Source organism: Salvelinus sp. IW2-2015, unplaced genomic scaffold (assembly GCF_002910315.2).
Source record: "Salvelinus sp. IW2-2015 unplaced genomic scaffold, ASM291031v2 Un_scaffold1322, whole genome shotgun sequence".
In the NCBI taxonomy this organism is placed as follows: domain Eukaryota; kingdom Metazoa; phylum Chordata; class Actinopteri; order Salmoniformes; family Salmonidae; genus Salvelinus; species Salvelinus sp. IW2-2015.
This window is the reverse complement of record NW_019942841.1, coordinates 129,130-150,991: the sequence shown is the minus strand read 5'-3', so window position 1 is coordinate 150,991 and position 21,862 is coordinate 129,130. Positions and strand designations below refer to the sequence as shown.

The following is a 21,862-nucleotide window of genomic DNA, read 5'->3' as shown; positions in this document are numbered from 1 at the left end:
GGATGTATTTCAAAAGTTTAATGATAGGAATTATATGCATCATGGATAGGCACATAAGTGAACGTCAGTCCGTAATCCTCAGCTTTAATGGTGGAAGTTTGATAGCTGCCTCCTTCACTTCTGCTGTTATGTTCACACCCAGGGGAGCTCTAGAACACAAAGAGCAACAATTAAGCTATAGAACTGTTATCAATAGAAGTTAGTCATCTTTTTTACTTACTTGGGCTCATAGTTGACCTCCTCAGTATGGGACAGGATGCCCTTTCCTTCCCTCAGTCTCTCAACTCCATTCCTGAAATAAAGTGTGGTTGAATGCACTGGACTCCAAAAGCTCCAAAGCCAAATATATACTATTTGCCAGAGTCCCACTTGACCTGTCACAACGCTCCTTCCCTGGCCATAGAGAACAGTAAAACTCCAGCCAACACGTTTAAAAAGGTCAAAGGTGACGCCAAATCTCCCAGCATTCCCTTCAACCATTTCCTAAATTCCTGTGTATTATAAGCTGTGTATTATAGCTTACTATCTTGTTTTTATTATATATAGTACCAGTCAATTTTGGACACACCTACTCATTCAAGGGTTTTTCTTTGTTTGTACTATTTTCTATATTATTCTACAATAGTGAAGACATCAAAACTATGGAATCATGTAGTAACCAAAAAAGTGTTAAACAAAGCCAGCCTTTGCCTTGATGACAGATCCAATTAAATATGATTCCTGATTAAACTGTACAATATATTTGAGGGGTTATTTTGCAAAAACATATCTCCGTTTGTATTTATCCTAAATCACGTTTTTATTTGTGTGCACTCCAGGAAACTCACATATGAAGTGAGGTAATATTTCAATTTATTTGACACAATGGTATCAATTTCAAAGCGTTTCTCGAGTTTCATCCTTCTGCCATCGGAGTCGCAGTTTCTCATTTCTCCAAGTTATGTGCGTACGTATGGGTCAAAGTGTCCGTGGAGGACCGCACATTCTCCCGTCAAGTTTGTTTTTATAAATCCCAAAAAGTTTGCTTAGAAAGTGACGTACACAGTGTTTATAAATGAGGCCCCTGGAATGAATTTCAATTAACAGGTGTGCCTTGTTAAAAGATAATTTATAGAATTTCTTTCCTTAATACATTGGAGCCAATCAGTTGTGTTGTGACAAGGTAGGGATGGTATACAGAAGATAGCCCTATATGGTAAAATACCAAGTTCATATTATGGCAAGAACAGCTCAAATAAGAGAAACCACAGTCCATTACATGAAGGTCAGTCAATCCGTAAAATGTCAAGAGCTTTGAAAGTTTCAAGTGCAGTCGCAAAAACCAAGCGCTATGATGAAACTGGCACACGTGAGGACCGCCACAGGAAAGGAAGACCCAGAGTTACCTCTGCTGCAGAGGATAAGTTCATTAGAGTTAACTGGCACCTCAGATTGCAGCCCAAATAAATGCTTCACAGAGTTCAAGTCACAGACACATCTCAACATCAACTGTTCAGAGGAGACTGCGTGAATCAGACCTTCATGGTCGAATTGCTGCAAAGAAACCACTACTAAAGGACACCAATAAGAAAGGACTTGCTTGGGCCAAAAAACACGAGCAATGGACATTCGACCGGTGTAAATCTGTTCTTTGGTCTGATGAGTCCAAATTTGAGAATTTTGGTTCCAACTACCGTGTCTTTGTGAGACGCAGAGTAGGTGAATGGATGATCTCTGCATGTGTGGTTCCCACCGTGAAGTATGGAGGAGATGGTGTGATGGTGCTTTGCTGGTGACACTGTGATTTAGAATTCACGGCACTATGCGAGGCGATAGGCCACCCCATCTGGTTTGCGCTTAGTGGGACTATCATTTGTTTTTCAACAGAACAATGACCCAACACACCTCCAGGCTGTGTAAAGGCTATTTGACCAAGAATGATAGTGATGGAGTGCTGCATCAGATGAACTGGCCTCCACAATCACCCGACCTCAACCCAATTGAGATGGTTTGGGATAAGTTGGTCCGCAGAGTGAAGGAAAAGCAGCCAACAAATGCTCAGCATATGTGGGAACACCTTCAAGACTGTTGGAAAAGCATTCCAGGTGAAGCTGGTTGAGAGAATGCCAAGAGTGTGCCAAGCTACCATCAAGGCAAAGGGTGGCTACTTTGAAGAATCTCAAATATAAAATATATTTTAATTTGTTTAACACATTTTTGGTTACTACATGATCCCATGTGTTATTTCATAGTGTTGATGTCTTTACTATTATTCTACAATGTAGAAAATAATAAAAATAAAGAAAAACCCTTGAATGAGTATGTGTGTATATATATATATTTTTTTAAATTAGTTATACTATTTTGATATTGATTACTGCACTGTTGGGTAGAGCATGCAAGTTAAGCATTTCACTGTACTTGTGCATGTGACAATAAAACTTTACCTATATATTTTCAAAACCAAAATAACTAATAGTCTTCGACATACCATGCGATCATGACTCCATTGTCAGTACAAAACTTGGATGGAGGACAAAGTAAATGTAATCCAGTGGTGTCTGTGACAATCTTCAAAGTCTTTCGGATGTACTGGTTACTGGCAACTCCTCCTGACACCACCTGACAAAGCAAAACATTGAGGACACCATGGGACACCGTATGGACACCACACCATTGTTTGTAGAAACACTTGTGCCTTCAGAAAATATTCACATCCCTGGACTTTTTCCAAATTTTGTTGTGTTCCAGACGGAATTTAAAATGGATTAAATTGAGATTTTGTGTCACTGGCCTACGCACAATACCCCATAATGTCAAAGTGGAATTATGTTTTTCAAAATTGTTACAAATTATGCAAGCCTAAATAAATTCAGGAGTAAACATGTGCTTAACAAGTTGCATGGACTCACTCTGTGTGCAATAATAGTGTTTAACAGTATTTTTGAATGACTACCTCATCTCTACCCCACACATATAAGTATCTGTAAGGTCCCTCAGTTGAGCAGTGAATTTCAAATACAGATTCAATCACAAAGACCAGGGACATTTTCCAATGCCTCGCAAAGGGCTGGAGTACAGAGCCAAAACAAACAAAAAAGTGTTACTGCCCCAATACTTTTGAAGCTCATTGTACACTGAGTATACCAAACAGTAGGAACACCTTCCTAATATTGAGTTCCTCTTGGCCTCAAGACAGCGTCAATTCATCGGGGCAAGGACTTTACAAGGTGTCAAAAGCATTCCACAAGGATGCTTGCCCATATTGACTTCAATGCTTCCCACAGTTGTGTCAAGTTGACTGGAAGTCCTTTGAGTGGTGGAACATTCTTGACACACACAGGAAAATGTTGAGCGTGAAAAACCCAGCAGCGTTGTAGTTCTTGACACAAACCAGTGCACCTGGCACCTACTACCATACCCTGTTCAAAGGCACTGAAATATTTTTTATTGCCCATTCACCCTCTGAATGGCGCACACACACACAATCCGTGTCTCAATTGTCTCAAGGCTTAAAAATCCTTCTTTAACCTGTCTCCTCCCCTTCATCATCTACACTGATTTTAAGTGGATTTAACAAGTGACATCAATAAGGGATAGCTTTCGCCTGGATTCTATGTCATGGAAAGAGCAGGTATTCTTAATGTTTTGTTTACTCAGTGTATATTACTGTTTTATTCTTATTCATTTTTTACAAATGTTAGTATTTCTTCTTCCACTTTGACAGAGTATTTTATGTAGATCGTTGACAAAAAAATGACAATTATCCACAACATAGTGGAAAAAGTAATGGGGTGTGAATACTTTCTTAAGGAGATAATTCAATGCAATATTGTGGATTAGATCATCTTGATAGCTGTGAAAACCACTATCCAATGATGGGATTTCACTCACCAGTGTTGGATTGCAGGAAGGCAGAAGGCCTTTGGCCTTACAGAACAAAATGGCACGATGTGTGCGTTTGGCAATGTGAGAGGCCACTGTGTGCTGCGTAGCAGCAGCTATGTCATTAACACATGACAACAAAGTTCCCTGCTCCACACCTTGGATAAAAAAAAAACAAGTAGGTGCATTTTCACACAAAACTTGTCTTTTGGTATTTGTTTCATTAGTCCATTGTTGATATAGTCCCAAAATGTTTTTGCATATCAGCGATCAAGATATAACTTTCAAAATAAAGAAATATAGCTGTGATTTCTGTATTTTGAAAGTTATATATCTCGAAACCTTGATGGCTGGCTGACATGCAAAACATGTTGGGCCGATATCAACAATGGACTAATGAAACAAATACCAAAAGATTGTTTTTTAGGTGGAATTGTCCTTCAATTTAAGTGATCTGATTCTATTAGTTGATGAAGGAAAGGTTATGATATAAATGCATATTATATCTTTATGAATTATTTATTACCTTCCTCTACCTCTTTTTTCTGTATTGACATCGTCACCTGATTTCGCAGACCAGCGAAGGAGAAGTTACAGTCATAGTGCGCTCCCATTGGTGGCTTGAAGAGAAACTTCAACCTGTCTCCATCTCGAGCCAGAAGCTCTATTGCTTGACCCCCACTTATCATGGAGCACTTTGGGTGTTTGATGAGTGACAAACGTCTTGCCACCTGTGAACACACAAATGTCACAAATTCAAGGCCAAGAAAACCCACCGGCCTCTGATAAGTGTTTCCTCAAAGTTATACTCTTTACCTTGTCCATAGTGTCCCCTGGAGCTTCATCCAGTGTTTGACCCAGGAGAAGAAAGTCATCGATTCCTCTGGCCAGAGCCAAGAGAGAGTGACCCCCGGAGACTAGGAGGACGAGGAAGGGGAATACTACAGGCTGGAACATCCTGACTGTCAGGGCATGGGCCTCCATGTGGTGGATGGGGATGAAGGGCTTCTGGTGTAGTTTTACAAAGTTCAGGCTAAAGTCCAGGCCTATCCCCAGACTCAGGGCCAGGCCCGGCTTCACTGTGGTGGCTACAGCAGACAGTTGACTCTGGGTGACGCCACTCCTCTCCATGGCCTCCTGGACGACGCGGCCTATGTTCTCTCTGTGGAGCCGCTGGGCAACAGTGGGAATAATCCCACCAGTCCTACAATCAAATACAAATGGAGAACATGATGTCATTTGCAAGGTTTTATCTTGATTCTTGACCAAGGAGGGCATTGCACTGATAAATAAGACAATCACTTTTATTGAATGAACATAAAAAAAATACAAGATTGTACCCACTTCATGTGCACCTCTTTTTGTGAATGAAGAGATTCTCCAAGGATTAAGCCTGTTTCATCCATTACAGCCGCACCTGTCTCGTCACAGCTTGTCTCAATACCGAGAACAAGCCTGGAACTCATTTTTCTTCTAAAAGCACATTTGCTTACAGTCTTGACTCTAAACATACGTGTGCCCTGTTGAGCCGAAGCTTTACATGCAAACATTTTATTTCACTAAACCCGATTTTCCTGCACTAGCCAAAATACATGCTTAAATTACTGAAATTTGGTAAGCACCGCTATCCGTAGAGAATCGCAAGAGGCGAGGAAAATAGCTCTGCTACCAGGGACCATTACGATGGTCTATTAGTATTTTCTAAAGGTATGTCATTCATTAATAACTTTATTTTAAGTCTCACGACAATGCCACTGTCAAGTGACAATTAAATACGTTTGCATTTGTCGCAAAAGCTAAAATTGCGATGATGAATTTTTTTTGTTCGGAGCTCCACGACCTTACGCTTGTACCTCTGAGGAGCTTGTGTCACATATAAACAATTCCTCCATGAAACATCAAATAGTTTTCTAGTTAGGTGCAGTTACATTTTTCCGAGTTGAAAATGTGAAAGAACATTTTAAAATGTTTTGCGGATATCGACTGGAATATGTTTTAATTGAATAACGACTTTTTTTTATTAACCTAGCAAACAAAACTGTGGGTGTCTCTGAATAGTGATAGCCTTTGTTTCAGGGGGGAATTATATGCAGTTGGACATCTAATCAAAGCTGGTCAACAAGGCACATTTAATTCGGCAATCAATATGCGATAGGAATTCAAAATGTGTACTTGTTGAATTTTGTTCGTCTGATGTTAAAGTATCCTCACATCTTTGCGGCACTGCATCCACTTCTATGTCCTCGGGGTAGTACATTTTTTGAATTTTATATAATTTTTTATTTTTTTTATTCTTTATATGTTAAGTTCACACGACAATTACCCCATTATTTTTTAACACCTCTATCAATTATTTTAGCATTTTTTCAAATGAATTTTATACCTTCATTTCACTTTTGCCCTTGTCCCTGACCCAGAATGTTGAACTTCTACTATGTTTTTCTATGGGAAAACATTGTATAATGTGTAATTATTAATGTTAACTACTAGTGAAAGAGTCATTGAAATTAAATCTATATCAATATTTATTATGAGTATGCCCTTTTATATTGTTTTTTTACACAAAATATACCTGTCCTTTGGTAGTTGTGTAATTTCCAACACTGAGGACAAATTCCTCATTAATAACGTTTTTTCAAAAGACTTAATTTAGTTACCATGGAAACTTATTGTGACACTGAAGCACATGGCTGCAGCTTACAGTTGTTCCAGATGTGATGTCCAGAAGTTGAAGAAAAATCTAGGTAAATATTGCTTGTGTAGAGAATATTTTTATTGTCAGTCATTTCCAAACAGGCTATACTTAAAAAATATATATATTTATATTTTCTTTTTATATTTTATGTATTTAGTGTAAACTATATGCTAGCTGTAATACTAGCGAAAGCATGCTAAGCAGCCTGTCATTTTTCTCCAAAAACTTTAGAATCATAATTTCCATCAGTCATTTCTATTACAAACTTAACAGTGGTGGAAATGACAAAAAACATTCTCTTATTCGTTTTAAACTTTAGGCTTATTTAATCCTGTTTTAAATTTGTTTAATCTCAAAAATTCTCTAAGGTGTGTATTTTTCTTTGTTTTTAGAAGATGCCACATAAAACAGCACAGAGGTCACAGACATGACAAAAAAAATATCCTATATGATACCAGGAACATTTGCAATAAGACAGGGAGAGATGCTGGAAGAAAAAGGAGAAAGGAGAAGTGAAATCTATCTCTGAGCTGACAAAGCGAGATCAAAGAAGCAAGAGAAGGCAATGGAAATGCAACCAATGGAATAGAAGACAGGCTTGAAAGAGAACAGTTGCAATGGAGACCTACCTATCAGGCAACACAACACCTCAGTCAACAGATGACTTGCAGCCAGAACATGAGGCCAACATACCTGCCCCTGATGCACACCATTATACCCCTTCCTCATCATCTGCAACAGGAATGAGAAGTCAAACACTTGCTGGAAGTAAAAAGGTTGGAAGAGGTCGCTCAAAAACATACACAGATCTTTGCATGACAATGTCAAACTTGATAATGCATTACGGAAAGCTGAGAAAAACTGATGAAGAAAATGGGGAGAAAGATTCCCCAAAGACAAAAAGAAAGGGAACTGAAGGGAACTCCGAAGAACTTGAGAAGGATTTTATTTTATTGTTTCAAAATGCCATCATTGCAGAGTTAAAGCAAAAATATCAAAAAATTTGCATTACCAAGGACAAACAAGTGGCTTAACAAATGCTCAGAGGCAACATCCTGAGAAAGTATGGCCTGGTCAAAGCCGCAAACGGATCATTTGAATTTTCAGCAAAAGCAATGAGGGCAAATAAAAACAGGCCAACAAGTCTTCAGTACTCCAGGAAAAAGCAGTGTAACAGAATTAGCACTGCCACAGAAGAGAAAATCACTTGATTTTATGAACGTGATGACAACAGTAGAGCAACAACAGGGGAAAAGGACACACTAAGAAGAAAAAGCAGAAGCGCTTCTTTAATGGCATAATTCCGAACCTTTTCCTACTATGCATTCTGCAAAATACGTCTTTTTTGGGTTGTCAAGCCAACAATCCAGGATAGGGACACATGCCTCTGCAAAACCTACGCCAACCTCCAGTTCATGGCAGACAAACTACAGCATCACAAAGTGATCAGCTGCAGCAACATTGAGAACCTTATTGAGTCTTGTGCTGTGAGAACCCGAAGAAAGAGTGCATGTACACAGTGTGCTCCCTTTGTCTAGCAAAATAGTTAAAAACATTTGACTTTGATTCTGGTGATCAGACATGGTGGTTTGAGTGGAAAAACAATGCTGAAGAGAGAGAGAAGAAAAACAAAGACATTTGACAGTAAACGAAAAGGTGTGTGGCACACTGCAGATTCTACTGGAGGACTTCTCCAAAGGATTGAAAGAGAAGTTGGCGAAACACGTGCACAACATTTGACACCAATACTCAAAACTGAGAGAATTAAAAGTGAATCTGGAGAAAGAGGAGATCATCATGCATATTGACTTTGCAGAGAACTACCTGTGTAAAGACACCCGTGTAGTCAAAGACAAAACATTGTTCTCATGTTAAAAAGGTGCTAGTTCCAGTGTTTTAGAATCTTACTTTGTCTTATATTATTTAAATGTTTAACAACGGTTGTGGTTCAAAATGTTAGCAATAAAATATTGTTTTCCTACGTTTATTTTTTTTACATAGATGTCATTTCCACCACAACACATATTTCTGAGGTAAATGAGTATATTATGTATAATTTACATTGATTTGTTTTAGATAGGGAAATCATATGGTTGTTATCATAATCTCACAAAAAGGTTGGGTGGAAATATCGTATTTTTCATGATAAACGTTTTCAGCTGTCACCAAGGCAAGTTCATACATTCAGGCATCGTGTTGAATTATTAATTTTAGGAAAACCTTAATCACTTAAAATAATATTCAATACAAGTTCATGTACCCATAAGAAATGTGTTAAAAATAAGTTAATTTCATTTTCAACTGAAATGGATGATTAATGACATGATGGAAATTACATTTGTCTGGCTGTCTGGGAAAAATGACAAAAATAGTACAAATGCAGCCATTATCAGATATTGTTTCTAGACAAATCAAAGACAATTGAAATACTGGTAAAATGGTGTTTGAATAAGTTTAACACAGCCAAAGTGCCCAAAGTTGCAGAATCACCCATTTATGTAAACATTGTCTGGATCCGAGTTCTTTGACCAGATTTGTGGTTGAAAATCTTTTTAACACAGGTACTATGAAATGGAGCCACAGTCCAAACGCATCAAATAATCTGAGTGTGACATAGACTCCTGGTTCGCTTATCCTGTGCTGTCCAACTTTCACACACATGACGCTGAGCTAATCGAGGCCTTTGCAGCTCCCATCGTCAACAAGAAAGAAACCTCTCGTTTGATAAAGGAGTTAGCCACAGTGTACCCGTTACCTGGACTGACGCACATCGAGAGTACGGGCATGCAAGGATAAGGGCAACCCTCATCCTCTGGAGATCATTGTATGCCTTGCCAGTGATGCACCAGACTTTGACTGCAGTAAGGACATGCACATATCTGATCTGCCGTCCTCAGGTAGAATAAACTGTGGAGGTCTAGGGAACCTTTTCCTGGTCAAGACACCAGCATGCCCTCCTTTGACCAGATCAAAGTTTGAGCAGGCCAGGAAACACTGGCCCACCTATTATGAGGACAAGCAACTGACGGTGGCACTAAAAGGCCAGCTGTTCACCTCTATGAAAGCCAAGATGCAGGACTACATGATGGCTGCTGTGGCTGCAGCAAGAGCAGGGCAGGAGAGAGGCATGGAGGCTGTGGGGGCTGCGGTCGTTGAGCCAAAGGCAGTGAGGATTGTCGCTGTGGGACATGACTGCTGGAAAGGCGTTCACCCACTTAATCACACTGTCATGGTCTGCATTGACCTTGTGGCACGTGGGCAGCATGGTGGGGCCTACACCCATGATAAGTATCCCGCCTGCCAGTTTGTTTTGCCCGACTCCTCACCCTCTGAAATACATGGCGCCACCACCATGCCAACCTGTGGTGTCCTGCGGGATAAGGACAGTGCGGAGGAGAGCGGTCAGCCGTACATCTGCACCGGGAACAACCTGTATGTAACTTGAGAGCCTTGTAATATTTGTGCCATGCTGCTAGGATAGGCAGTCTTCTATGGAACAGCCTCTACCGATGGGGCATTTGGGACTAAATATAAAAATCGATGCTCAAAAATATCAGACTCACCGCTTTGAGGTTTTCCAAGGAGCCTTTTTCCAACAGTACCAAAATGAATTCCTAAGGTTCACATATTGTTACAGGAATGCTCTACCTTTATAATTGGATAGTCTCACATGTCAGATTACTATGCACACACGGTTTATGAATGAGATCAAGGTGTAACGACATTTTGGATTACATCAATTGTTTTACTTTATTGCATTTCATTTTAAATTGTAACAAAGCTTTTGCCACTGTGACATCACTTAAAAGCATTCACAGCTTGTTTTTATGCTTATCTCCCACTGTAGTCGGTGCATGTCAAAATATGGTTTCCCTTAAGAAATTTTGCCAGTTAAGACATACACACTGCTTTTAAGGGCACAAATGTTTTAATGATGTTAGATACAGGGGCTGACAAAGCTCCAAGAATATCGTGGATAAGCCATGACCAAACAAAACAGGACTAGCTGCCTTGGTAATACCGTCCAGGAGATCTCCTAAACAAGTACAGCTACATGAATATAGGTACATAGGCAAGCCATAGACCCGTCTCAGTAAACATTTACATCTGACAACACATCTTATGAAAAATCACCAAGAAAGACATGAACCTATACATACAACTATATACACTGAAAAAAATAACTGCCCTATAGAACTGAGTAACAATGAGAAATGATTCATATACCAAGGAAATCATGCAAAATGTGTATTTCATATTGTTCAGTTCTTTTCAGCAATGATAACCCATCTAAAAATAAGTGTCCAACATTGAACCATAGGCCCCTACTTTTATGGAGAAATTATCTTTAAAAATGCATCTGATATTTCCAAGGCTTTCGGTTACGATGAGAAACATTTATTGTAACAAGGAGGAACGCAATCTTTGTGTCACTGTGTGAAGTGGGGGCAAACAAAAACAGAACAAAAAAAGCTCCACTTTTTAAACATGGGCCAGCCCAGGTCTATGTAGATAAAAAAAAAAATTAAATATAAGTTAGTAATGCACATGGAATTATCGGCGCTCTCTATGTCTCCCACTATAGTTTAACCTGGCGTATCTAAACAATGAGTGACAATTACACATACTGTACAAAACTGCTCAGTACAAACTCCAGTGGTACAGARTAAATAGGGTTAACTATTCATCTTGCTATGAGCCAATAGCTCCTTTGAGCGTTTGTCCAACCACTGACCCTCAACACTCAGCTTAATACTTGTTGATGCCAAAGATGCGGACTCCGTGTAGTTGTGGCAATTTGGGGATCAGCACACTCAAAAGGGAAGCAGTGTTTATGACAAAGTGTGTTGTGTCGTACTTCGTGTAGAAACTTGCAAGAAAATATCTAGGGGGAGAAACAAAATAAGACAAGTTAGCAAACATGTCAGCTAAAAAAAGCTCTGCAACATGGTCAACAGTTGGAATTTATAGGGCCGGTTTCCCCAGACACAGATTAAGCCTATCCTGGACTAAAACGCATTYTCAATGGAGRATTGAAGTGTTTTTTAGTCCAGGACTAGGATTGATCTGTGTCCGGGAAACCGTCCCATACAGTTTGCAATTATTTCTGCATTGGATGCTAAATGGGTATCTAAAGACAATGGACAAAAATGTAACCTCTTGTTCTAAATGACGGGAGGCGACGTACAAAATGATTGGGGAGATGGTGAAGAATTTTCTGGATGATGTGAACTGCACGCCGTAGTCCAACTGTTCCCAATGTGTCAGGAGCCGGGCTTTGCCTTGGTCTGGGGTCTCAAACGGAGTGCCTTTCACTGCATGCATGAAGACATACATCCCCTGCAAGACAGACACATAGTGAATGAGTCCAAATCTTGATGGCGAGAGACAGTCCACTAAGACAAGACAAACTAATCATAAAGTAGAAAATGGTGCCTGAGACTGAGGGTAGATGTTGCAGCACAACTACGTGTCCTTTTGGTTCATTTAAATGAAATATTTATTTTAATTCATTCATCCTTTCTTGGAAGGAGCTGGGATAGAATCGGAACTGTATTTATGATAAGAAGCGGAGTGCGTGTGAAATCTGCTTACTGGTGCAAAGCTGACCAAAGCCTCACAATTACCTCAACTGATACTTTATTAACTACTAGGTCATACGTGGGACATTGGAGTGAGTATGTTCTGGTTAATCACCTCCTAAGTTCCTTCACAACACTTGGCACTGAGAACATCAGGTCATTTGAATGAGAATGCTACATTCGATGAAATAACAGGGTCTGTGAAAAGTCTTCATATACCAGCTGAACTAGCAGTTAAATGGCAAGCAAAAGATACAGTAAACAATAAGCTGTTGAACTAAAATAGCAGGATATTGTGGTTGCCTTTTAATGGCCATGATACAGAAGACTTTTCCAATATGGGGACAACAGTTAAACTTAGTGAGTTGTCATGTCAGTGACCTTGTTTCTTTATTCAACAGATTGCGCAAGGAACAATGAGAGGCCAGTGCATTGAGGAAGATACAATTGTCTAGGCACCAACTTTGGGGGGGGGGGGGGGGGTTACCATGAAATGGCTGAAAGAAAGAACAACAAACTGGTAATAGGTTATTAAAGCGTGAGAAGAAAAATGACTTACAAAATTGTGTATAACATTTGTGAGAGTCCACACCACAGGTACACCGAAGAAGGGTATGCTCAAGAGCACAATGTGAAGCATTCCAACACCAAGGGCATAGGTGAGCCAGATCCCTCGACTGTTCATGACMCGAGTGTTGGGGTTCACCTCACTGTGCGCTACGCCAACATTCATTTTGTTTCTGTGAACGAGAGGAGTATGAGGATTGTGTTACTGATGAATACAATTTATTCCTTTGAAAACATCACAAAAATGTGTCACTCATAAATGATCCCAACAGGGAGCCAATTACTACTGCAATACACAAAGTTCATAGCCTGCAGGTACAAGAGAGATTACGCAAATAAAATGAACATGATCTGCTTAGGCTGTAGTACACTTTCACCTTTCTTGCACAACAATACCTCTTGCTGTTGTTCAAATCATTAAATTACGCTTTCCACAACATGACATATGTAACCTATTTGGACTTCAATTGTCTGAGAGTAGCTTTTCAGAGCATTGGTTGGCTTGAGATTGAAAGTTTGAAGTTGAGTCGTAAATTCTCAAGATTTCAAGCTCTTGATAATGGTGATGTCGAAAAACTTAACTGTGGGCAAGTAGCTATCCTTGTTTATATACCAGTATGCTTGGAATAGGGTTAGCTGGTATCGCAGCCATTTGGAGAAAGTGTGTAGCATTTTCGCTTTCAAGCATCAAAAGGGGAAACACCAACCTATTCACTTGCAAATGTCCCATGAGGGTCATGCATTCAAAAGCAGCTGCACTGAGGCTTTTCATTTGAAAAGTGCAGCAACAATGCTATGGCAGACACTTGCTTGCTCTGATGACCTTCCCACTGATTCTTATTACCCTGTTAAATGGGTTCTGATCTGTTCCCTAGAGCACCAAACAATATTCCCTAAAATGTTCCCTAAAACCCGTAATATTATAAGCTAAGATGGACTCTATAAAGCACATAGTGCATTCAGAAATTATTCAGAACCCTTTACTTCTTTCAAGTTTTGTTACATTACAGCCTTGTTCTAAAATTGATTCAATTGTATTTTTTCCCCTCAATCTACACACAATACCTCATAATGACAAATCGATTACAGCCTTGATTTTTTTGAAWTTTTTGCAAATGTAAAAAATAAATAAAAATGAAATCACATTTACATAAGTATTCAGACCCTTTACTCAGTACTTTGTTGAAGCACCTTAGGCAGCGATTACAGCCTTGATTCTTCTTGGGTATGACGCTACAASCTTGGCACACCTGTATTTGGGGAGTTTCTCCCATTCTCTGCAGATCCTCTCAAGCTCTGTTAGGTTGGAAGGGGAGCATTGATGCACAGCTATTTTCAGGTCTCGCCAGAGATGTTTGATCGGGTTCAAGTCCGGGCTCTGTCTAGGCCACTCAAGAACATTCAGAGATTTGTTCCGAAGCCACTCCAGCGTTGTCTTGGCTGTGTGCTTAGGGTCGTCCTGTTGGAAGATGAACCTTCGCCCCCAGTCGGAGTTCCTTAGCGCTCTGGAGCAGGTTTTCATCAAGGATCTCTGTACATTGCTCCGTTCATCTTTCCCTCGATCCTGACTAGTCTCCCAGTCCCTGTCRCTGAAAAACATCCCCACAGCATGATGCTGCCACCACGCTTCACCGTAAGGATGGTGCCAGGTTTCCTCCAGACGTGATGCTTGGCACTMATGCCAAAGAGTTCAATCTTCGTTTCATCAGACCAGAGAATCTTGTTTCTTTAGGTGCCTTTTGGCAAACTCCAAGCGGGCTGTCGTGTATTTTACTGAGGAGTGGCTTCCGTCTGACACTACCATAAAGGCCTGATTGTTGGAGTGCTGCAGAGATGGTTGTCCTTCTGGAAGGTTATCCCATCCCCACAGAGGAACTCTGGAGCTCTGTCAGAGTGACCATGGGGTTCCCGGGACCAAAGCCCTTCACTCCCGATTGCTCAGTTTGGCCGGGCGGCCAGCTCTAGGAAGAGTCTTGGTGGTCCCAAACTKCTTCCAGTTAAGAATGGAGGCCACTGTGTTCTTGGGGACCTTCAATCCATTTTTTTGGTACCCTTCCCCAAATCTGTGCCGACACAATCCTGTCTCGGAGCTCTGCGGATAATTCCTTTGACCTCATGGCTTGGTTGTTGCTCTGACATGCACTGTCAACTGTGGGACTTTATATAGACAGGTGTGTGCCTTTCCAAATCATGTCCAATCAATTGAATTTACCACAGGTGGACTCCAATCAAGTTGTAGAAACAGCTCAAGGATGATCAATGGAAACAGGATGCACCTGAGCTCAATTTCAAGTCTCATAGCAAAGGGTCTGAATACTTATGTAAATAAGGTATCTGTTTATTTTTAATAGATTTGCAAAAATGTCTAAAAACCTGTTTTTGCTTTGTCATTATGGGGTATTGTGTGTAGATTTGAGGGGGGGATTATGTAATCCATTTTAGAATAAGGCTATAATGTAACAAAATGTGGAAAAAGTCAAGGGGTCTGAATACTTCCCAAATGCACTGCATAAAATGCTTGGAGGATTGATTGTACATTAAACTTCCTCCATTTCCATAGAAATAACAGGCATTGATGACATTGAGTGAATGTGTTCAATGTTTCTTTTGAAGGAGAGCTAACTTGTTGCCAATGATGGTTCCTAGGAATTTGTAGTCCTCCATTCGCTCAATGATCTGTCTGTTAATCTCCAGTGGTGGGGATGGTAGGTTGGTGTCTTCTGTAGTCAATGACCAGGTCTTTGGTTTTGGTTGCATTGAGGTCCAGGTAGTTCTGTATACACCACAGTAAAAACCTGTCCATTTCAGCCTGGAGGTGCCCCTCTGAGTTGCCTGCTGTGTCCATAATTACTGTGTCATCTGAATACTTGATGAACATCATCTCTGGGTCTGAGCTCCTAAAACAGGTGAGATGACGGAGCCTTGTGGTGATCCTATAAAGATGGTTCTGGACAAGCTGCAATGAGACAATTGAATCTGACCAGCTGTTCTCTATTTGTCAGAAAGGAGAGGACCCAGAGAATCAGATGTCGATTGACATTCATGTTCTGGAGCTTTTAACCCATTAAGTGAGGACTATATTAAAAGGCACTTGAGAAATCCACAAATACCATCCTGACGCATGTCTTGGGTTTCTCCAGGTTGGTGTAGGCAGTGCAGTAGGGACAGAACTGCATCATCAACAYCCCTGTGCCGCTTGTAAGCAAACTTGAGTGGGTTTGTATAAGAGCATACCTCCTTTTGTAGCTGAGGGAGAATCAGCCGTTCAAAGCTCTTCATCACCAAATATGTTAAAGTTACAGGGCGGTAGTCATTGTTGCAGTAGGGGTTGCTCTTGTTAGGTACTGGGTATATGGTGGATGATTTCCATATTGAGTGTTCTGCCAGAGTGCGGTTAAAAATCTCCGAAAACACCTGACAGTTGCTTATGGCAAAGCTTTAGTAGGCAACCACTAATGTTGTCTGGCCAAGGTACTTTGTCCTTTTAAATACAGCGTCTTCATCTTTTGGTTGAAGCTCAACATTTGTTACAGTGTGTGACATGTTAGATAGGTCAAGAGATCAGCTCCTTCTTTTCCATTGCAAAGTCATATTGGTCAAATCTACAAAGAATCTTGAGATTCTCTGCAAAGTCAACACAATCTTTTTATTTTGGAGCAGGGGACAGTTGGGTGTTGTTAAGGCCTGCCAGTGTTTTCACACCGCTCCAAGCACCTCTGGCTTTACCTTCCTGAAAGAGCCTTCCACCATCTCCTTGTACACTCTCTTGGCCCGATTCAGCTGTTTATTTAATTTGGATTGAATTAGTTTACCTTAAATCTTGTTGCCAGTGGTAAATGCTATTTTCTTTTCATTTAGAGTCATTTTCAGATCCTTTATGATCATGGGTTTGTTGTTAGAAAATAACTTTTAAGTTTTGGAAGCAACAATAATATCCTCACAGAATTTCTGGCCTCAAGACTTGCTCCCTCTGAACACACTCCAGTCTGCACAGTCAAAGCAGCCATCTAAGGTCTCACTGGCATCATTCTCCCATTTTCTGACCACTTTCTTAACCACATCTTCCCGTTGTAGTTTGGTGCAATAGGCTAGGATTAGATGTATTGTGATCTGCTGTACTAAGGGGTGTTTTTTTTTATCCCTTTGTACGCACTCTTTTTTTTTTTTTTTTCTTTACATTTTCCATAAACATATTAAGTCTTATGTATTATAAGTATATATGTCCCTCATATTTCATCGGCGATAAACAAAATCCTTCAAATAAAAGATATTGTAGCAGTTTTGCACAGATCCATACAGCTATGGGTGCCTCCATCCGATCATGCTAACATTAGATAGCGAATTAGCACAAGTGGTGCCTAAACAAGCGCTGTAACATGGAAATATGGCCATGTGGGAACAATAACCATATAAAAAGGTGTGTATCAACTTAAATACTTTTCAAAAAAACTAAAGGTTCTCACTGATATGAAAGATAAGATCCGTATGCTTCCAAAACCGTAGCGCAAGCAATGCGTGTTACTGTTCAGACCGAGCGTCGGGGCTCTTAACAAAACGCCCCCGTACAGAAGATGCCTTCATTCAATGACTTATGTTTAATGCAATGGAACTGAGAGTCGCGATCAATGGCCAATTTCTAGTTAGCGAAGCCGCGCTAGGTAACTACCATTACTTTCACCTTTCTTTAAGTGCCTAATGATTCAGCTGAAAACTAAGTAGCTAGCTTACGTTAGCCAACAGCCAAGCTCCAGCTACTTTCAACAAGTCAAGTGAAGTATTGTATGCTTGAAACAACACCAGTTGAATTGCTAACTTGCTAGCTAGCTATTTTTCGTGAAAATAGGAATACATAAGTCACAATATTTGCATATCAATAGTGTTATCAAATATTTTAACAAACAGTCAACACAGATATGGCCATGTACTTACTGGAGTACCTTGTTATGAATCGGTTTTTAAACGTGGCAGTAAGAACGACAGAAGGCCAAGCTCCCCTTCACTAGCGGCACAAACGATGACGTCACTTTTGAGTTGAAATTAGGAATCCTAAAATAAAATAAAAGCCAGCCTTTCAAAACATTGCAATGTGGATAACTCATTAAAAGAWATTACATTTTAATCAATGTCAATTTTTTATTGTTCGTATAAGCAAATGCAAGAAACAATTATACAAATATGCTCCTAAATAAAATAAAAATAAGACCACTATCGAAAAATACAATGTTCAGATTGGTATGTTCAAARCATTGGGCTGTAGAGAAAAAACGATTCTATGTGCTGAGGTAAAAGTGGTGTTGGGAATACTTAGTTGGGTCTGTAGTATCTATATATGCAGTTCTTTCATGGGGACTGAGGTCTAAATACCCAGCAGCACTTTCTACTCCACTCACTCCATTGGTCCCAATGCAATACACTTTGGGCCTATAAATTACATATTGGCTTATAGAGAAAAAAAACTATTCTATGTGCCGAAGTAAAGGTGGGGTTGGGATTACACAGTAGGGTCTGTAGAATATATATATGGTGTTATTACTTGGGGGACTGAGGTCTAAATACCTAGCAGCACTTTCTATTCCACTCACTCCATTGGTCCCAAGCGAAACACTATGGGGCCGATTCCGACCCTTGTTAAGCAGTGCATAAATGGAACATAATTCACTTTTTATGCACTTTTCTCTATGGCCCTGATTCCGACCCGAGTTAAGCGCACGTAAATGGAACGTTATTCCCTTTTATGCACTTTTCTCTCTGAGTATTCTGCCCTTGAATTTAAGTATGAGTTATTCACCCGCTATTCATTCGTGGTGGAGATCTAAGAATTTAAGGTGTGGTGGATGTGTCTTCAGATAAGTCGTATTCTGACCTTGACTTAATACCCTCATAATTCCACCACCTTTACACGCAAGGAAACCATGAATAAGGTAGAGGGAACCATCCGGTTCCAAGTGGGAAAAGGTATCTACTTTTTTCCCCCTGATATAAATAACAGCATTCTCCATGCACCTTAAGAGCTATTGATAAGAGCTAGGTAAGTTAGTAAGGTAAAGGGGGTTGTAAATACACATAGCAATTGTTTTAGAGAATTATTCCTTATAATTTCTGGAGACGAATGGGAAACCAGCCATATGGAAGCAAATTTAAAATAATATCAACATTGCAGCCCCTTTTCCACAGTGAAATAGGCTGTACATAGCTGTGCCGTTATTCAGAATTTTAATTGTGTGCCCTCATAATTTGCCTGGATAAAATTTGGACACCCAAGCTATAGGCTTCTGTTGGGCTGAACCTGATGAGAGRATGTATGCACATTAGAATGTTTTAATTATAGCCTATGCCCAGGCTTTTCTCTATTTTATGTGACAAATTGTATCATGTTAAATGTTAGCCACTTTCGGAAGCCACCGTCAGTAATACCCACATACATTTATAACTGTCACTTGAGTGTTTGTTTTCTTCAATTTGTAGCTTATCTTTTTGCATCATTCTATTCTATTCCATTTACCTGTCTTTGTTTAACCTGAGGGTTGCTAGCGTTAATGGATCATATTATGCTAACAGTGTGCAATAATTTGGGACATGCAGCCAATTTGAATCATTATGGAATCATTATGAAACCTGGTGCATGGTTCACAACTACACCGTTGTCATACAGTTCTATGATTAGTGACAGATAGGTTAGATTTATAGGACTATTGTTCAACCCCTATTGTACACTTTTATCCACCTTCCAATGTTCCATGGATTGAACTTGAATATGACAAAAGTCTGGATGAATTCAAACCACTGTATTTTTTATTCCKCAATATATTATAGTGTATAAAGGCTCTCCAAATATTTCCTAACCCTTAAATTTGCCTAAATAATCTACAAGATCAGAGTATTTTTAAATCTACCAGTTGGTACTGAGGCGGAGACAAAATGCATATATTTAGATGGCTTTCTTTCATTGATCCCTATATTCTGACACTGTTCTCTCAATGTATTCTAGTGTCTGTTGACAAACTTCAAATTAAAGGTACACCATATTTATAGGGATGGCTTAAGATAAATGTACTGAAAACCCTATTGAATGAAAATGCCACAAGAAAATCTGTTGGCCAGCAAGTGGGGGGTTTTCAGTGATGAATGAAATGTCTTCAGCGCGGAAGGGAACCACGYCTGCAAAGCCCGTTAAGCACCTGCAKAAGGTGTCTGAATACTAACTACTGAGAAGTGCTGAGGAAAGGCGTGCATAGAAAAGGCTTACATTTCCTTAGTCGGAATCAGGCCTATAAATTACACATTGGCTGAAAAAATAAACTACTATTATATGTGCCGAAGTAAAAGTGGGGTTGGGAGTACTTAGTAGGTGCTACAGAATCTATGTATGGTATAAATGACATATATAGAAGTGCTCCTGAGTAGAATGGACCACCCCACAGGCAATGATGTAATTGTGTATGGTGAAATATGTATGTTYAATATGAAAAAAAGTACTGCATTTAAATTGATTGGCAAAATCAATGTAGGTGCAATAAATTATAGAAAATACACACACACACACAMAAAAACATTGTGACCATTTAGGCTTGAAAAAATATACAAATGAATCACATCATATCTTATGGAAATACTTTCAATTATTCTTTGTATGATAGCTATTATAAAATATATCAGTAAWTRTGCATATTTGTCAWTTTATTAATTTACAAMGTATACAGGTCATAACTCTTACTCTGAAGGAGTTCAAAAATCCATGACCCGGATGTACTTAGGTATCCTTGCTTCCTTCACAGTGGGGATGCAACGAACTTTCCAAACAGCCAATCACATGCCGAAGGTGTGAAGGCGCTAATTTGATCTCTTCCACCAGCAAGAATAAGGCCGTGACCTCCGCGATTTCCCTTCAAAATAAAAGYCCCGCAATGAAGATCGTAAAAAATTGATAAAAATKGTCGAATTTCATTACATTTTATGTGGAAATGTTAGCAAACTTAGAATTTTGTTTAACAATATGAAAAAAAGGGAAAAGCGAATTGCCTTTATAGCACAAATAATATTATAGCATTGATTTTATTGTTAACAGCTTTAAAAGTAATCATCCATTGCAACATCCATTTGACTTAATTGTGTGTGCAAACGCCCATTTTGATTCTTGACGATTAACTTATACATACGGCATGTGTTTACTCCAATGTTTAAACACTGTCTCAACGCTGTGCGTTACAAGGAAGACATCCTCCTCCCTCATGTGGTACCCTTCCTGCAGGCCCATCCTGACATGACCCTCCAGCATGACAATGCCACCAGCCTAATACTCGTTCTGTGCATGATTTCCTGCAAGACAGGAATGTCAGTGTTCTGCCATGGCCAGCGAAGAGCCCGGATCTCAATCCCATTGAGCACGTCTGGGACCTGTTGGATCGGAGGGTGAGGGCTAGGGCCATTCCCCCCAGAAATGTCCGGGAACTTGCAGGTGCCTTGGTAGAAGAGTGGGGTAACATCTCACAGCAAGAACTGGCAAATCTGGTGCAGTCCATGAGGAGGAGATGCACTGCAGTACTTAATGCAGCTGGTGGCCACACCAGATACTGTCTGTTACTTTTGATTTTGACCCCCCCTTTGTTCAGGGACACATTATTAAATTTCTGTTAGTCACATGACTGTGGAACTTGTTCAGTTTATGTCTCAGTTGCTGAATCTTATGTTCTTACAAATATTTGCACATGTTAAGTTTGCTGAAAATAAACGCAGTTGACATTGAGAGGACTTTTGAGTTCATTTAAGAACCGCAAAATGAGCAGCACGCTMCTCTGGGTGAAACTCTGTGGATTTGGAAACTACAAGTGCACTGAGTAGAATGGAACCCCCTTTTACTGTGACAAAATGTACAGAAAATTGTGTACATGGTGCAATAAATTATAGGGGTACACACACAAAAAACATTGTTGGTGATTTAGGCTTGAAAAAAAACAACTAATCAATCACATAATATCTTATAGAAATAATTTGTATCATTCTTTGTATGATAACTATACTGAAAAAAATATAAAYGCAACATGCAACTATTTCAATGATTTACTGAGTTACAGTTCATATAAGGAAATCAGTAAATTGAAATAAATTCATTAAGCCCTAATCTATGGATTTCACATGACTGGGCAGGGGGGCAGCC

General features: G+C 39.7%; 3 protein-coding genes across 8 annotated transcripts; 1 reads left to right on the top strand and 2 right to left on the bottom strand.

Annotated features, from left to right (window-relative positions):
• Positions 1–3: 3 nt before the first annotated feature.
• osgepl1 (O-sialoglycoprotein endopeptidase-like 1) lies at positions 4–6,043 on the bottom strand. Of its 3 annotated transcripts, XM_024137842.2 has the most exons (7): positions 5,209–6,043; positions 4,681–5,068; positions 4,391–4,595; positions 3,874–4,022; positions 2,471–2,601; positions 221–292; positions 4–149 (listed from the first exon to the last, which is right to left on the bottom strand). In XM_024137842.2, the coding sequence occupies exons 1-7, from the start codon at positions 5,412–5,414 to the stop codon at positions 65–67; spliced, it is 1,236 nt and encodes a 411-aa protein (XP_023993610.1). In that variant the 5' UTR covers positions 5,415–6,043; the 3' UTR covers positions 4–64. The 3 variants fall into 3 exon arrangements, with proteins under 3 accessions (XP_023993610.1, XP_023993611.1, XP_023993612.1); XM_024137843.2 differs by lacking the exon at positions 3,874–4,022 and having other exon boundaries at positions 4,401–4,595; XM_024137844.2 differs by lacking the exon at positions 3,874–4,022 and having other exon boundaries at positions 4,428–4,595.
• Positions 6,044–9,130: 3,087 nt separating this feature from the next.
• Positions 9,131–10,215, top strand: adat3 (adenosine deaminase tRNA specific 3). The gene is given in 3 exon segments (XM_070438961.1): positions 9,131–9,330; positions 9,332–10,091; positions 10,093–10,215. Coding segments are annotated over 3 exon segments (1,083 nt in total).
• Positions 10,216–10,884: 669 nt separating this feature from the next.
• Positions 10,885–17,765, bottom strand: ormdl1 (ORMDL sphingolipid biosynthesis regulator 1). Of its 4 annotated transcripts, none has more exons than XM_024137837.2 (4): positions 17,638–17,765; positions 12,701–12,881; positions 11,748–11,899; positions 10,885–11,444 (listed from the first exon to the last, which is right to left on the bottom strand). In XM_024137837.2, exons 2-4 carry the CDS (start codon positions 12,872–12,874, stop codon positions 11,309–11,311), a joined length of 462 nt encoding a protein of 153 aa, XP_023993605.1. In that variant the 5' UTR covers positions 12,875–12,881; positions 17,638–17,765; the 3' UTR covers positions 10,885–11,308. The 4 variants fall into 4 exon arrangements, with proteins under 4 accessions (XP_023993605.1, XP_070295067.1, XP_070295065.1 ...); XM_070438966.1 differs by having other exon boundaries at positions 17,646–17,736; XM_070438964.1 differs by having other exon boundaries at positions 11,717–11,899; positions 17,638–17,725.
• Between the last annotated feature and the right edge of the window lie 4,097 nt (positions 17,766–21,862).

What these genes read in the sequence shown, in the direction of transcription:
- osgepl1 (XM_024137842.2), bottom strand. Translation starts at nt 5,414, where the DNA reads ATGTTTGCATGTAAAGCTTCGGCTCAACAGGGCACACGTATGTTTAGA. An exon ending in CAGGGGACACTATGGACAAG is followed by an intron (nt 4,596 to 4,680) that starts GTAAAGAGTATA and finishes GTGTGTTCACAG; the next exon opens with GTGGCAAGACGTTTGTCACT. An exon ending in CTTCCTGCAATCCAACACTG is followed by an intron (nt 2,602 to 3,873) that starts GTGAGTGAAATC and finishes TTGCTTTGTCAG; the next exon opens with GTGGTGTCAGGAGGAGTTGC.